The sequence below is a fragment of the Podarcis pityusensis genome (assembly GCF_964106645.2).
Source record: "Podarcis pityusensis genome assembly, chromosome: 3".
NCBI lineage: Eukaryota > Metazoa > Chordata > Lepidosauria > Squamata > Lacertidae > Podarcis > Podarcis pityusensis.
Window position 1 is genome coordinate 7,679,747 of NC_138026.1, and position 17,424 is coordinate 7,697,170.

Genomic DNA, 17,424 nt, shown 5'->3' on the forward strand with positions numbered 1-17,424 from the left:
ATCTGATGGAGGCTCCTTCAGAGCAGATTTGGGGAGGGGACTGCAGCGAGCAGCGTTCGAAATTCACCAAGCGCATTTTGCACTTGGCTATCAGTCACTTAGGGACATGGGTGGCTCTGTGGGTTAAACCACAGAGGCTAGGACTTGCCGATAAGAAGGTCGGCAGTTCGAATCCCCGTGATGGGGTGAGCTCCCGTTGCTCGGTCCCTGCTCCTGCCAACCTAGCAGTTCGAAAGCACATCAAAGTGCAAGTAGATAAATAGGTACCGCTCCGGCGGGAAGGTAAACGGCGTTTCCGTGCGCTGCTCTGGTTTGCCAGAAGCGGCTTAGTCATGCTGGCCACATGACCCGGAAGCTGTACGCCAGCTTCCTCGGCCAATAAAATGAGATGAGCGCCGCAGCCCCAGAGTCAGCCACGACTGGACCTAATGGTCAGGGGTCCCTTTACCTTTTTATCAGTCACTTGCGACCAAGTGAAGATGCTCGGGTGCCAGGATGGTGCCTGACATCTCCATTATCGGGAGGTGCATGCTTGGGTCTTGACTGTTTTCACACACTAGCAACACATTCTGTAGAATTATGTCTGTTATATTTTATCTGCACAACCAGAATGAATTTCAGGAACCAGAAGAAGATTGGAAGAAATTTAAAGACTATCTACAGAAATACTGCAAAATTAATGAATGTTAGAATGATGTCAGAATGAAGTTAAGTGGTTTTAGCAGCAATGTTATTAAGGTGTATGTAAAAATGGATTGTTAACAGGTGAAAATCTAAAGTTATAATATATTAAGTTAAAGGATTAAGACAAAAACAAAGAGGGAAAGGAATTGCTGAATTAATTAATAGAACTGAAATACAAAAAAGGGAGGTGTGAGGAGGTCAGGGAAGCAAGGAAATGAAATGTAAGGCATGGAAAGATTTATGTGTTTTTTAAGTGTTTTTTATCTTTTTTCTGTATTTTGTATTTTCTTTCTTTCTTTTTTTTTACTTTTTATTTATGTAATCCTTTCTTTGAAACTTTAATAAATATTATTTTAAAAAAACATGAATTTCAGGAACCAAAAAGTCATATTGAAAAATACAACTTTTCGAGCTGTCTGGCCCAAAAATGGCAACTAGGCATTCCCTTTTGGCGACTGCAACCCTGGTTTAAGGAGCCATTTGGCTCCCAGCTTATATACCTGAGTTTCTAACACTGGCAGACAGGAAAGGAATAAGTCCTATCACTTCAGCTCACACAGCATTTGTTACTTGTCCCATTCGCGCTGCTCACATTTCTAGTAAAATATTGTACATGCATGCCTTGATCATTTTCTATCCAAATTATGGAAACATGTTTGGAAACAGCGGCTGATGCAAAATGCTGCAGCCAAATTTATGTTGGTCTTAGACCAACTGTACTGTCTTCCAGTTAGTTTTCTGGGCTCAATTCAAGGTGCTTCTTTCCTACCCTTAAGGCCTCTAAGCGTGTGTCAAATAATTATTTGCAGTGTATACAACAAAAAACAAGAAACAGTAACAATGAGCTAATCTGCTGGGAAGGCCATAGATATGCATTACTCCAAAATGGGTCAAAATAAAAAAAATCCTTCCAGTAGCACCTTTAAGACCAACTAAGTTAGTTCTTGGTATGAGCTTTCGTGTGCAAGCACACTTCTTCAGATACAGATATACAGATTTCGTGTGTGCTTGCACACGAAAGCTCATACCAAGAACTAACTTAGTTGGTCTTAAAGGTGCTACTGGAAGGATTTTTTTTATTTTGACTATGGCAGACCAACACGGCTACCTATCTGTATCCAAAATGGGTGTGTGTTGTTTGTTTAAACCATGATGTTGTTTTGAGTATGAGAAAACAAGATGAAAATCTGTCATCCTTTCACATCTTGGGTTTCTTCCTTGGCAACAACACCACAGATACCTCCATAGAACATTTCATATTTCCTCCCTATAACTACTTTTTAGTGTAAGCGAGGGTTGAGTAGTAACAACAGAAAGAACTACAGATGACAGCAAAGTCATGGCCTCTGGGAAAAGTGATTTGCTCGTAATATTCGGCTTGGTGCTCATTTGGCTGAGAATATTTTTGAACTTCATAGGACCAAACAAAATTTGCATTTTTGTTTTGCATCTACAACTGGTTGAGAACTCATGCAAACACACAAAAGAGAAGTACGGACTCTTCCTAATGGTGCATCAATATGGAAATGTCCAGAAATGGTGCCAGTTGGGTTCAGTGGTGGTTCTTTCTGCCCTCTGCTTCAGCTGCTCATAGAAGACCATTCCAGAAGGGGAGGCGCCAGTGGGTGGCATGTTAAGTGTGGGATTGAAGTGCTTTTGTGAGAGAATGTTGCAATATGTGAAATGGCCCTTAAATGCTGTAACTAAAACTCTATTGCTTTTCTTGTATCCTCCCCATGGGAAAATGAGTTAATATTAGGGGTATCCAGAATTTTCCAGAAAACCAGTACAGTCATACCTTGGGTTACAGACGCTTCAGGTTGCGTGTTTTTGGGTTGCAGACCGCCAAAACCTGAAAGTACCGGAATGGGTTACTTCCGGGTTTCAGCGGCCGCACATGCTCAGAAGCACCAAATCTTGCTTTGCGCATGCGCAGACACACCAAATCGCAACCCACCCATGCACAGACACGGCGCTACGGGTTGCAGACGCTGTGGGTTGCGAACGTGCATCCTGCAGAGATCACGTTTGCAACCCGAGCGTCCACTGTATAAGTTGCTTTTTTAAAAAAGATTCAGGAAATAAGTGGCAAGATAAGACTGTTTGATGCAGTTGCTTATGGCTTACCAAGCTACTTTTCCATATCCGTTATATGAAGGCATGGGACCCATTGGGGTTAATGTCAGTATTCCATGTTGGGGTTAATTCTTAATGGCTGGCAAGGCTTCCAAGTCGAGTTAGTCAAATCCTCAGCTAGCACTTGTGTCCATTTTTTGAATGAGAACCACTAATGATGGGGAAATGCTAAAGATGCTTCTCCCCCTTTCTTTTCCAGAACTGTTCGTGTGTGGCTGAAGAGAGACAGTGGTCAGTATTGGCCTAGCATATACCATCCACTGCCTTGTAAGTATTTGCAATCTTTAGTCCATTTTAATTCTCAGTTTTCAGCACCACTCCCATCAATAATTAGCTGTTGGGAACACAGTGTGGATCTTCCATAATTCTGATGGCAATTAAATATGTTGAACTTTCAAAATAAAAAGTATTCTGGTGTTTGACAAATATAACCAGTGTGACACTTGTGTTCTTGGACTCCACTTTCTGTCTGTGTCCATTGACCACTGGCTGAGGCTGATGGGGGCTGTTGTTTAGCAACATGTGGAGGGCATCCTATAGGCTACCCTGGCCTATGATGTTCCTATAGCATTGAATACCCTTCCGTTTTGAGATTCCCTAAGACATGAAAAAGAAAACATTGATAGGAAGAAAGTTAACTTAAATATGTGTAGTACTTCAGGCGGTGTGTTAACTTAAAATCAAAAGCTCAGCTTAATTCTTAGCAAGAGGCATTTTCTGTGTCACTATTAAAATAAATACAGCAGAACCAAAATTAGTTTAAAAACCAGAATTGATTATCTCTCAGCTTCACCATTTTTCACCATTGATCAAAATCAGCTTCTTCCAGGCAACATAGGCTTTAATCAGGCTTTTTAAAAAGTCCTGTTCTCTAAAAGTGAGCTGAAGGATATTTTGAACTTTATATAATTAGGGTATATATATCTAGCATTCGAAAGAAGCAGGCTATCAAATTGTAATGCAAGAGCCAGAACTGATACACAGGAGTATATTCATATATCTACTGAAACAAGAATAAAGATCGCAGAAGTAGAACCTTGTCAGAACATAATGTTGCTAGGATGCCGTTTGGAAGCCAAAGCAGCACAGAACTAGGAAGTGTTTGGGGGATTTATAATCAAAGCTGTGCAGAAGAGCATGAAAATGTTGTGAATTCAGTTACCGTATTTTTCGCTCTATAGGACGCACTTTTCCCCCTTCAAAAATGAAGGGGAAATGTGTGTGCGTCCTATGGAGCGAAGACGCCATAGCCCCGCGACCCTCTCCCGGCTGGAGAGGTGACGCGCGGCTATGGCAGGAGCCTCTCCACTGCGCCTTTCCGCTGCTCCCTGACCTGCTCTTTGGGGCTGGTGGTGGGCTTCCCCCCGCCAGCCCTAAAGAGCAGGTCGAAAGGAACCTGAAGCCTGGAGAGCGAGAGGGGTCAGTGCACACCGACCCCTCTCGCTCTCCAGGCTTCCAAGGTAGCCGCCTGAACGCACCTTAAACAGCACCTTGTTTTAGAGCGGGAAAACAAGAGGGGGAAAGTTCTCCCCCTCTCTGCGCAGCGCCTCCTGCCGCTTCGCTGAAGGGGCGCTGGGCAGAGAGGGGGAGAATTTTTTTTTTTCTTGTTCTCCCCCCTCTAAAACAAAGTGCGTCCTATGGTGCGAAAAATACGGTATATTTCTTATCCAGTGGGGAAGCAACCATGTGTACTTATGGGAGGAGCAGTAGACTAATCCACACCTGGTTGCCTCATAGCTGATTTGAGGAGCTGAAATATAGCACAGCTTTGTCCTGGGCATTGGACAGCACATTCATCCCAAGCTTGCCATGTGCTTCCTGTTCCGAAACTTTAATCCCCAGTTCATGCTTCCTAGAGCTGAGAACCTGGAGACACTGAGTATCATAGAACTGTAGAGTTGGAAGGGACCACGAGAGTCCTATTGTTCAACCCCCTGCAATGCAGGAATCTTTAGCCCAATGGGACTTGAACCACAACCCTGCGATTAAGAGTCTCATGCTCTGCCCACTGAGGTATCCCAGCTTGCCCCCTCTGAAATCCTCGCTTCCCAAAAGTGCATTTAAAAGGTTCACCAGCAACAGGTGACATGCACTAGATTCCTATCTTCCCATCCCTGTCTCCCACACTGTAATAAAGCTGCCTTGATTGTCCTTTGACATTTGTGAGCAATAACAGTAAAGGTCTTAAGTTCAACAATATGTTCATTTTCAGCTCCGTGTTCGTGCATGTGCATTAATCCAGAAACAAGGAGGCTGTCTGTCGGTCTAGATAACGGTACAATCTCAGTAAGTACACGTGATAAGATTTCTAGTTAAGATGTGCCCCCATCCACTCCCAAATCCAGGCCTCTGTGTTCCGAAAATTCCTTTTTGAGCGTTTAATTAAATGGCAGGTGAATGGAGCTGAAATCTACGGTACAGGAAATGGCACGTTGCAAGCAAATTTTATTCCTGCATTCAGTAGCACTCTCATTACTAGGGGGCTTGGATCCCATGGACACCATTTTTATAATCATGAGTAAAACATTTAAATATTAATTTATTTTGTTTATTAAATTTCTGTACTGTCCTGCATCTGAAGATCACAAGGTGGTTTACAGTATATCAAAGGTGGTGTTCTGAGAAAACTCCTGATTTTTCCTACTTTATTTACTAGGTACATGGATCGGTACGGTGCCAAGAGTTCAGAGATAGGTTTGTGCAAAGAATTAGAAGCCTGCCCCGTGGACGGAAATTCCTAGCTGTAGCACGTTTCAGTAATGCTAGTTTTCAAAGGCGCTGTTAAGGGTTGTAGATCTGCGTTGTCTTGCCAGGGTTAGGAATGTTCATCTGTTGCCATCCTTCCTGTTGCACAAATCTGAGGGCCAGTAATGTGGGTTTTTGGAAATTAATCCTATGCAGATTAGGGCAATATGCATAGGATAATTTAGACCATAAAACTTGCTGGTGCCCTAGATGAGGGGTGGGAAGCCTTTGGCAATCCAGATGTTTCCAAAATACTTCTCCCATGAACCCCAGCCAACTTGGCTAAATAGGAACATCTGGTGAGCCAGAGGTTCCCCACCCCAGCCCTAGAGAGTGATCTAATTTAGTGTGTCTATTTTACTAGCTTTTAATAAGCAAAACTGAATGGTGAAATGGCTAAGCTTGCCTAATGCAGTATTTGCAGTTTGCATCAATTCATTGTTACTAATGAACTTGTGAAACCGAAATCTTTCCATGGGAAAAAATTAAGCACTAGACATCGCTGCTGAAGGGCACCTTTTTCTCCTCATCTTGAGGCTGGTAGTGCTAGCTGTCCTTTTGTTCATAGGCTACTTTCAGTTGGGAATCTCAAAATATATCCCGAAGGCGCAGTGTAGCTTCTTCACTTTTTCTTTCCATTCCCCCTTCCCTAAGGCCCCTGTAGCTGCCTCTGTCCTTTTGCTTGTGTGAGGCAGACTACACTGAGCTAGTGGAAAACAGAAATGACCTCCTGACCTATTTTGTCACAGTCCTCGCAAATAATGAGGCATTTAGCAGTACTTGCAAACACCAGAGTAGGGAATAGCGAAAAGAGATCGGGGCAATGAAGGACCAGCTCCAAAAACATTGGATTGGTCTGAATTCAAATGAGCCTGGCCTCTTGTATTAGAGGCTTTCACCCTGCCTTTAAAGTCACCGAATTTACAACATGGCTTTCAGCAAACCGATGGAACAGTTCCACAAACGCCACATTGATATTAAAACGTGAGATAAAATGGGAAAGAATGGGAGCCAAGCATCTCAAAAAAGGACATAAAATGTGGTATCACTTGAAAGCTGATATTAAAAAAGCTCTTTTTAAAGTCCAGGAAAATGACTGTTTTAACTTGTCTGTTGTGGATTCCATCCAGTTCAGAGACTCTTCCCTTGGAGTCATCTTCCTGATACTCTTTCTTTTGGGGAGGGGTGTGGATTTACTATTAATTATCCTATTGCTTGAAGCATAACTCAGCACTCAGCACTAATAAAAAACCAAGATATTCCCTGCTGGCAGGTTTATACTCTAAAATGTTTAACAAAACAGGAGGGAAGGGGAAAACAAGGCAACTAGGCACCAGTTCCTGAAGTCCCTGCTATCCCATGTTTCCCATCCCTCTTTTTCTGCTGCAGGTAGATGATAGTTGATGACTTTCATACAGGGGTTAGATGGTCCACTTTCCAAAATGGAAACCTTTATACAGGGAAGTACAGAGCAAACTAGCTTAGTCCCTGGAAGAATTTGCACAGTATTTGATCATTGGAGCAGCAACTTGCTGTTGGACTTACTCATTTGACTTTCTTGACCTGAGATGATACTAGAGCAGATATTAAACAGCAAACCCGTAAGCACCTAGAAGAAAGGAAGTGTTTATTAGCAGTCAGCATGGTTTTACGCCAGCACAGCTCTTTTGATCGCAATTGGCAGAGTAAACAGAAGGAAAATATTACTGGATTTCAGAAAGGCTTTTGAGGCAATTCAAATATTTTGAATGATACCTCATGGTATCTAGCTCATGGAACATGAGATAGAAGGAACTACTGTAAAATGGGTATTCAACATATGAAATGTAGCAGTAAAATATCATGGTGGGGAGACTGTCCAGTGACAATACAAAAACATTATCGTATAACCATAATCAAATCACATTATTGTTAGGGGGGGAAACCTAGTCTTATACACGGGAAAATACAGTATATTCGAGTCGCTTTTTAATTTAAGCCAGGCTTCATCATATGTACTGTATAATAGATCATTTTCTGTAATTGGAACCTTTTATTCTCTTCTAATCCTGAACAATTTGTGCACTCCCAAGAGAGGGTGGGATTCTCCTGTGATTTTTTTTAAAGAATGTTTCCCGTCTCCCCTTAAGTCAGTGTGTTGCTGAATCTTCACAGCATTACAAAGCTGTGTTGTCTTTGGCATGTAAGAGTCCAAAAATCAAGGCCATTAGAGTCTTGCCTTTCTTGAGGCCTGGCTGTTGTGCAAAGGAGTCGCCCGAAGTGGAGGGAAGGAACCTCCATTTTCCTTCCTAAGCTGCAGAGAGGAAGTGGAATGGATAACAGAAATGAAACTGCCAGCAGGGAATTGACTGTAGGATATCATAAGATCAATAAGCATATTTGAGTGAGGTCAGAGTTGGATATTGATCTGTACTGGTAGTATAGTCAGCAAAGCCTGGGTTCTGTTTTATTGACAAGTTTCCAGTGATTGCTATGAGTAGCTTTTTTTCTTTTTTCACAAGGCTTATTGCTGTTAAACATTGGGATCACCTGGGTTACCATGCGGGGGTTTGTATGGCAATTCAAAATTATAAATATTTGCAAACGAACAGAACACAAAGGGCAAAGCTGGATTTCTGATTTTTTTTTCATTCGTGGATTATGAATAGAAAGTATGTGATCAAGTTGCTGGAGAACTGGGTTCTTTAATATTGTCAAATTGCAGCCGTAATGCCTGACTGGGCTCCAGAGGAAGCTATGCATGTGAGAAAGATAAGCATTTAGCTTTGCTTGTTGCGTGAAACAGCGAAAACCTCAAGCAAAGCTCTGGGCAGGGGTGCAGTTCTACCCAGGCTGATCTCTCCTCAAGATGAGCGGGTCTAAGTCTCCCTTAGATTCCACGTAATAATGGTTGCTGTTATTTTGTCTTAAAGCCATTGGGTTAAAAAAACAAAACAAACTTGGGTGAAATTTACAGATTTTCAGTTTCTCCTCATGACTTTGTGCTTCTTGTTGTTTAGTCGTTTAGTCATGTCCGACTCTTCGTGACCAGAGCACGCCAGGCACTCCTGTCTTCCACTGCCTCCCGCAGTTTGGTCAAACTCATGCTGGTAGCTTCAAGAACACTGTCCAACCATCTCGTCCTCTGTCGTCCCCTTCTCCTTGGGCCCTCCATCTTTCCCAACATCAGGGTCCTTTCCAGGGAGTCTTCTCTTCTCAGGAGGTGGCCAAAGTATTGGGGCCTCAGCTTCAGGATCTGTCCTTCCAGTGAGCACTCAGGGCTGATTTCCTTAAGAATGGAGAGGTTTGATCTTCTTGCAGTCCATGGGACTCTCAAGAGTCTCCTCCAGCACCATAATTCAAAAGCATCAATCCTTTGGTGATCAGCCTTCTTTATGGTCCAGCTCTCACTTCCATACATCACTACTGGGAAAACCATAGCTTTAACTATATGGACCTTTGTTGGCAAGGTGATGTCTCTGCTTTTTAAGATGCTGTCTAGGTTTGTCATTGCTTTTCTCCCAAGAAGCAGGCGTCTTTTAATTTTGTGGCTGCTGTCACCATCTGCAGTGATCATGGAGCCCAAGAAAGTAAAATCTCTCACTGCCTCCATTTCTTCCCCTTCGATTTGCCAGGAGGTGATGGGACCTGGCAAACAGAAGGGGAAGAAATGGAGGCAGTGCTGCCTTCATGTAAATTTGTCATCTTTTTGAGATCTGTGCTAAGCCGGGTTTCTGAGATACCCACATTTACCTTTCTTATTGAGTACTTTATAGAATAAAAAAATTGGGATAGGATTTTGGTGGTGGTAACGATGCTTTTCCTGTCATTGCTGGCATCCCCTCGTTTTGTCCTGGCTATTTAGTTCCTCGTTTGATTTCTTCCTCAAAGCTGCCTTGCACAACTTTCCCTTCTGCTTCTTAATCTAAATCACATGCCTGCCTAAAGACACAGATGCTTGGTCTGAATGAACAGTACTCATGAGTCTCATTGTCAGTATTGTGAAACGGTAACATCAGTGTGGCATAGAAGTCTCGCTTCCTTGGGCTCAAAGGAGCCAGTTCACTTTCACCCAAGTGTTAACTTCCTCTTGAATTAGAATGAGACACGAGTAATGAGCACTATTTCCTTGGCAATAGTTCTTTGCACATGTATATGTTTGTCTTGCCAGTTGAGGGGCTGTTATAATCAGACACAAGGTTCTGGATATCTGACTGACTTACCATCGGGGAAAAAAAGAACCAGTGCCTGCCAGTGCAAATTATTTCCCTGTTCATTTGTATATTTAACTGTTGTGTAAGCGATCTTTTAAAATACAATTTTACTTTTAAAAGACAACTGAAGGCAGCCCTGTTTAGTGAAGTTTGTAATGTTTGATGCTGTGTTGTTTTTAATATTCGGTTGGAAGCAGCCCAGAGTGGCTGGGGAAACCCAGCCAGATGGGTGGGGTATAAATAAAATTATTATTATTATTATTATTATTATTATTATTATTATTATTATTATATTATTATCTTGCATGAGTTCTATGAAGGCAGCCTATGAATATTTCCTGTAAGAAAATAAAATAAAATAAAATAAATAAAATAAAATAATAAAATAAAATAAAATAAAATAAAATGGTTCCATATACCTGACAAAAAGGGGAGCAGGGAGAAGCAGAAACTGAATCTGAGGGTGGCTCTCTTGATGTGTTCTCAGTGGAAATAGGAATTTCCTTCCGCAGCTAGTAAACACACACACTGCTTCTAGCCCATTGCTGTAATGGATCTCTGCTGTTTTGGAGGATGGAGTAAGGAGGGACTGCTGTATGCCCACAAGCGTATTGAGAAAAGCAAAGATATGCAAGCCATTCTGTGGACTTTCCGCAGCTATCCCCAGAGTGTGAAAAGGCCGAGAAGACAGACCAGGGATATAGGTTCCATGTGATACCATACATAGCTCTTCTGTATTGCTAACTGGGCAGATGGAGTTGATGAGCTTAACTTTCCACATGTTGATCTAAAAAGATGCGACTCCAGTCCAGAGCAATGAACAAAGTGATAAATTCTTGGATTTTAACAAGAAACATTACATTGCAAACTACTCTGTAGATATCTACTTCGTACTTCACATTCTAAAGTGGTTACTTTGTTATTTTCCAGGAATTTATTTTATCAGAAGATTACAACAAGATGACTCCACTTAAAAGTTACCAGGGTAAGAGATGCAATCCTACTTGTAGAAGGAAAAAAAAAGAGGTTTACTTTGATCTTATCTTGCCTCGTAGGCCTTCAAAACGAGAAACCACGTAGGCTTATGGATATTTAGATCAGCTCTTTTTAAAGTTCCAGCAGGCCTGAGACTGTTTCCTGGGAAAGTTTAGAATGGTTTTGCAAACAAGCCAAAATATCTCCAAAACGTTTAATCTGTTCTGTCCTCTTCACTGTTAGATTATGGATTATGAAGTAATAGTTTGGCTGCTATTGTGTTTATTTTTTGAAATTTTTCAAGTATGCACTTTTAAAATATCAAGTGAGTTTGAAATGAGTTGTATACTTCCCAGACCTATTGCTTTTGTGTGAAAACATAGTATAGTAACAAAACCACCACATTCAGGTAGGTAGCCGTGTTGGTCTGATGCACTCGAAAGAAATTAAAAAATTAAAAAATTGTCCAATACCACATTAGAGACCAACTAGGTTTGTTCTGGGTATAAGCTTTCGTGTCCATGCACACTTCTTCAGATACCACATGGTTGCAGAAGATGAGATTCAGAGGCCAAATGAAGGGGCAGTTTGCTGTGTATGGATCAGAATGATCACCCACACCTCAAAACACTGTCAGGAGAATCACAGGGACAGAGTGAAAGGCATTTAAAGAATGACATTACATTTCTATGCATTTCATTTATTGTTCTGTTCCGTGTTTTGTTGCTTACAAAGCGAAATCAGCTCAGCCTCTTCCCTATGTGTGGCATCTTTCAGGCCCCCAAATACATAGCAAATTCCTTAGGAATTGCTGAACTCTTTTTTAAATAGAGCAGGAAATAGTTCTGGAAGCTTTGTGCACTTCAGAAAGGCAGCATTGGACTCCACAAAGAACATGTAACCTCAATGATAGTTAAATCTGTAGTTCTCAAAGCTATAAGGTGATCATTTATATTTACGGTCTTCTAGACCTGCTCAGCTCTGGCCTCTTTAAAAAAAAGCACTGCTTTCATCATAGTTTTATACCTGTTTGGTCTGTACACTGTGCTTGCAGTTTGCATTTGGTTTTTCAAAGCCTGCAGAGGTGTTTAATAAACCTATTGTTACAACTGTGGGAAGCCAGTTTTCTCACCAAAGCCAATTTCTCACCACATCCTTTAGTTCTCTCCAGCCTTCTCTGTATCCTCCCCAGAGTACATAAGCCGTGCTCTGGCTTCTTCATGCTGCAGCTGCCACAGTTCTCCCGCTTGCGCTCTCTTGTGCTCAGCGGCGCACACATTTCTAACATTTTGGTCAAAGCGCCAGCATTTGGGAATCCAAAAGCATGGCGTTTCAAAACAGTGGTTTCTTTAACAAAAGCCGTCTTGAATAACATTGATGTTCTCTGACATGGAGCTGATGAGAGGAAGAAGGCTAATCAGCACTCTAATTCATTTTTCAGTTGTTATTACCATATTGTGTACATTGCCCTAAGGCATATATGTAGAAGGTGGTTAATAAATAACAGCAATAATAAATAACATAATTGGATTGAACAGATGATTGTTTGTTTGAGTAAATCCCCCACCCCCCACCCCCAGCTTTTAATGGGGAGGATGCAAATAAAATGGCTAACTGTGCTGTGGTGGACCCAGAAAAAACAACAACCACAAAATTGATGATGTAGCAATTCTGGAATCTTAAATGTGGTATGATTGCAGAGGCTTCTGTTCCCTTTGTTCTCTCCTATTGGTGTTGAACAGGGGTAGGGAACCTGTGGCCTTCCAGATGTTGCTGGGCTGCGGTCCCATCATCCAACATCTGGAGAACCTCAGGTCTCTCTCCCCTGGTGAAAGAAATATGGTCACTGAAAGCAGGAATAGCTCACACTGGCATTTTGCTGCCTCGTCTTTTGGTCAGTTGTGTTTTTCTGACATCCAAAACACCGCATTTAATTGCAGTACATTTTTAGGGCCGTGTACTCTGTTCAGCCAGGTATTATTTCTCCCCCCACCCCAAACATGCAGAAGCCCACCAGCACTTTGCTTCTCTCTAGCTGAATCATGCTTACACCAGGCCTGATCCTCCCACCCCATTTTAATGACATTAAAAAATACATGGAAATAGCAGAGATTAGGGTAGCATGGAAGAAATATGAATAGCACAGGTGGCACTGTGGTCTAAACCACAGAGCCTAGGACTTGCCGATCAGAAGGTCGGTGGTTCGAAGCCCCGCAACGGGGTGAGCTCCTGTTGCTCGGTCCCAGCTCCTGCCAACCTAGCAGGTCGAAAGCACGCCAGTGCAAGTAGATAAATAGGTACCGCTGTGGCGGGAAGGTAAACGGTGTTTCCGTGTGCTGCTCTGGTTCACCAGAAGCGGTTTAGTCATGCTGGCCACATGACCCGGAAGCTGTATGCCGGCTCCCTTGGCCAATAAAACGAGATGAGCGCCGCAACCCCAGAGTCGTCCACAACTGGACGCTCAGGGGTCCCTTTACCTTTATCTTTACCTTTAAGGATGGAGTGGAAGATGGGAGGTGGAGATGGAGAAAAGAGATAGAGAAACTCCCACACAAGATGTTAATGCCTCTCTTCCTCTTTCCTTTTGCAGCTCACCAGAGCAGGGTTTTGATGGTTCTGTTTGTTCTGGAGATGGAATGGATCCTGAGCATAGGACAGGATAAGCATTTCACGTGGCATTGCTCAGAAAGTGGGCAGCGACTTGGCAGTTACCGCATTAGTGCAGGTGCCTGTGGACTCCAGTATCCTTTACAGTAATTGTGGCATCTCTCATTTGCCTTTTTTTTGGCTGTGTGTGTGTGTGTTGCTTTAATTCTTAAGGATTTAAAAGAGCTTTCAGAGTTTACGTTTTCATAACCTCCTTGTTCACCAAAAATGGTGAGCATAGAATTTGTAAAAGTGACTTTGCTTCCAAAAAGAGCTGCCGAAAGTAAACTGAGCCTAGCAGCAGGTCACAACATATAAGCAGTATAAATGGCAAATAATTTTATCTTGTGCCATTAGGGGAATCCAAAACTTTTCTTAAATAACCTTTTTTCTCAAAAAGCAATCCTTTAACCACTTTCCAAGTTATTAATTTCAAGTCAGCTTTAACATCTCAGGGAAACAAAAACCGTAACTTGAATTAGGGATGCAAATCTGGGCAGCAAGATTTCATGTTTGTGGTTGGTTGTGGTTAATTAACATTCTGAGGTTTAAGCGCTGACTTACACTACCATTTGTTGTTTGTGTGTTGCTTGCTTCTGGGGTTAACTAGTGGAAATGTGTACATGTGTGCATTTGAATGAATGAATGCCTCCGATAGTGTGTTCTGTAAAGACAAACGTTATTACCAAGGCAGAAATTTTTTGGTGCCACATAGAAAATGAATTTGCTGTCACTGAAAAACATGAATAGATCCATAGTATAGTAGTCCTTTCCCCTCATGCATGAGACTTAAAGCTTCCATTGCCCAGGTATTTTTTGGCAAGCACAGACACATAATGAAAAGCATCCCTTTCCAGGGACCATGATCTTGTTGAGGTTGAGCGATGGAAGCCAGACTGTGAGTTGTGAGCATGTGCTGTGTGTTGCTGTGCTCAAGTGCTTGCCAGATGAGTTGTACAGATGTTCCCTCTTGCCCAGCAGCCCTGAGGTGCAACCGTAGTCCTTTGGGGATTGCTGTGCCAAGTCATTCAAAAAGCAACACACACACTTTTAAAGAGTTGGAACTTTGTTAGATTCCTGAGAGCTTCCTCGCCAGATTTGATATGGAGACCCGGCATGTTTTTATCGGTGATCATTCTGGGCAAGTGACCATCCTGAAACTGGAGCAAGAAAACAGCAACCTGATCACAACTTTTAGGGGACATACAGGTATGACTCGGTGCATGTTTAGTCCCTTGGGATTGCTATGTATGAATACTAATGGGGAACACCATGCAAGTGGTGAGGAAACTGCCTCTTAGCTATGGGCAGCGGGGTAGCTAGCTGCTCAGGCACCTGAGGAGGCATGTGTGCCCTGCACCAGGGCGAGCCACCCATGGAGTCCGCTGCTGCCTCCCCCTCAGCTGTGCAAGACCCATGCTGCCGTTTCGGGCAGCTCAGAGCCTGCAGGTGCCCGAGCCGCCGCGTCACTCCCAGGAGAGATGCATGGCTCAGGCACACTGCAGGCAAAGCCCCACGATAAGTGCCACCCCCGTGGTGTGGTGCCTTGTGTGTTCCCCCCAGGCTGTGGGAGTTGCTTCAATCTTTGCAGTACGTTTTTTCTTGCTGTTGCGGATGCTTGAAATTTATTGAAGGTTTACAGGGCCTTACAGCTTGAGCAGCATTTTGTAAATGCAGAGAGGTCCAACGAAACGTTAGTTCAATAAGTTTCAGAGTTCGCAAAGCACAAGTGGTAGTTCACAAAGCTGTACTGTCACCGAGGGATTGCACAGCAGCTTTCGCATGCAAAAGGCATCCATTGGTTTGATAGTTGTGCTACATAAAGAGCAGGTCTGCTCAAAGAGAGGCTGCACACAAGCAGGCTGCCCCAGTTTGATGACAGTAGAGATAGAGTAGTGCATTCTTCTAACCGATGCTGCAAGCTCAGGCTTGTCATAATTGGGTGAGAAAAGTGAAGTTCAGGAAAAGGAGGAATTCCTCATCAGTACCCCAGGTTAGTGTAAGCCTGTGCATGTCTATCATCTGTAGGGTTAATGCTGCCAGTCCAGTTCCCAGGCTCTTAAAAGATTTAAAGCAAATGCAGACAAATCCTTAACTACTTGATGATGATCTGGCAGTTTACATAAGCTCCTGTATTTCAATAGTAAAAATCCTCCCTTTCCCCCCCCCTTCCCCTCTTCCCTGTCCTAATATTTCCAGGTGGAATCACTGCCCTCTGTTGGGATCCTGTGCAACGTGTCTTGTTCTCCGGCAGTTCTGATCATTCCATTATTATGTGGGACATCGGAGGAAGAAAAGGAACAGCCATCGAACTGCAAGGACACAAGTACAATGCGCTGATCAAATGCTTTGCCCTTCCAGATATATCTCGCCCACAGAACCTGCCTGCTTTTATTCAGGCAGATATCTCTCACTCAGAATTGTGGATATAATGAAGTTTTCAGAATAAAATTCAGGAACCTTCAAATCAGCCCACACGCTCTAAAAAAACTGGTTTCTAGCAAGTAAAGTATAAAGTAAAGGTAAAGGGACCCCTGACCATTAGGTCCAGTCGTGACCGACTCAGGGGTTGTGGCGCTCATCTCGCTTTATTGGCCAAGGGAGCTGGCGTACAGCTTCCAGGTCATGTGGCCAGCATGACTAAGCCGTTTCTGGCGAACCAGAGCAGCGCACGGAAACGCCATTTATCTTCCCGCCGGAGCGGTACCTATTTATCTACTTGCACTTTGACGTGCTTTCGAACTGCGAGGTTGGCAGGAGCAGGGACCGAGTAACGGGAGCTCACCCCGTCACGGGGATTCGAACCGCCGACCTTCTGATCAGCAAGTCCTAGGCACTGTGGTTTAACCCACAGCGCCACCCGTGTCCCTCCAAAGTATAAAGTAGGGATGGCTAATCTGTGACACTCCAGAAGGTGTTGGATCACAACGCCTATTGTCCCTGGGCGTTGAGCATACTCACTGGTGCTGATGGGAGTTGGAGCTACAGGTTTCCCATCCCCCTGGAGTAAAGAGCCAATTAAAAACACTCCTAGCAACTACTACTGCTACTCTTTGCATCCTCTTGGCCTTTCTCACACTGTGGCTGATTTTGTTCTGATTGACAGGCAGCCTGGCTATCCCAAAAACAAACTTCACACACACGTTGAGTAGGGTTGGGTGAATCTCAGTTTTGGTATCTCAGTTTCTCATTTCTTGTGGAATTCACATCATCTACACATCATTCTGCAATTCTTAAAAAGTTTGCAGGAAAACTTAACTTTGTATGACATTTTGTCTAACGTACACAGTTTTGCAAGCACTTTCCCTATATAATGACCCATTTTGTACTTTTTTTGGGTGGATTACTGCATTGCAAAAATTTGGAGTGAGAATTTTGAATTACAATGTGAACCCATCTAATTTATTATTAGTATAATTCACGCTTCCAGAACTGACACGTGAACCCAAGTGCAGATAGCCTTCAGAATTCTCACTCCTCCAAATTTTAAACCAACCTGAGGTGCAATGGGTTGCAGTGCATTCCATTTAACTCTGAATAGAGGGCGGGGTTTAGATCAGTGCTGAAACTCGCTGGATGATTGAGTTAGCAGCTCAGCCTGATTTATGCAGTTTTATCTTCGCAACAATCCTTTGAGAACCCCACATGAGAGTCCTTATAGATACCATTCTGAGCTTCCTCACAGGATGTGATGCCAGTATCAAAGTACATATTTGATGCACCTGAAGGCTAAGTCAGGCGTCTCACTGAAGGAATTTATTTCTTAAATAAGGGGAGTAGGATTAGATGCAAGCTTGGAACCCCAGCCCTTAAACGTTTGCTTCTGGATGGCAGGAGGACCTCCAGAACAACACACCGGGGCGGGGGGCGGGAGTACAGAAATAGACAACTTATGATTGGGTGTACAATTGCTTGCAGCTGAAATTGTTGCTCCTCGCAAATGGTGCCATAGTTTGTTCTGTTTGCTTAATTTTTGCCATGCTTTTGTTTCTCCTGCACAACTGGGCTTTCTGCGCTGCAGAATCTAACCCATTCCAAGCATATG

General features: G+C 43.1%; 1 protein-coding gene and 1 long non-coding RNA gene across 2 annotated transcripts in view; one reads left to right on the top strand and one right to left on the bottom strand.

The window, feature by feature from the left end:
- LOC308473785 overlaps positions 1-12,421 on the bottom strand; it is a 29,312-nt gene extending 16,891 nt beyond the window's left edge. Inside the window, exons 1-2 of the long non-coding RNA XR_013984317.1 lie at positions 11,883-12,421; positions 7,111-7,174 (exon numbers count right to left, since the gene is read on the bottom strand). This is a non-coding gene — a long non-coding RNA (uncharacterized lncRNA). The remainder of the gene's footprint in view (positions 1-7,110; positions 7,175-11,882) is intronic.
- WDFY2 (WD repeat and FYVE domain containing 2) overlaps positions 1-17,424 on the top strand; it is a 45,153-nt gene that overhangs the window by 20,375 nt on the left and 7,354 nt on the right. Inside the window, exons 2-7 of the mRNA XM_080999249.1 lie at positions 3,020-3,087; positions 5,033-5,106; positions 10,689-10,743; positions 13,324-13,474; positions 14,476-14,588; positions 15,579-15,705. Of these exons, the coding sequence (XP_080855375.1) occupies positions 3,020-3,087; positions 5,033-5,106; positions 10,689-10,743; positions 13,324-13,474; positions 14,476-14,588; positions 15,579-15,705 (588 nt within the window). The remainder of the gene's footprint in view (positions 1-3,019; positions 3,088-5,032; positions 5,107-10,688; positions 10,744-13,323; positions 13,475-14,475; positions 14,589-15,578; positions 15,706-17,424) is intronic.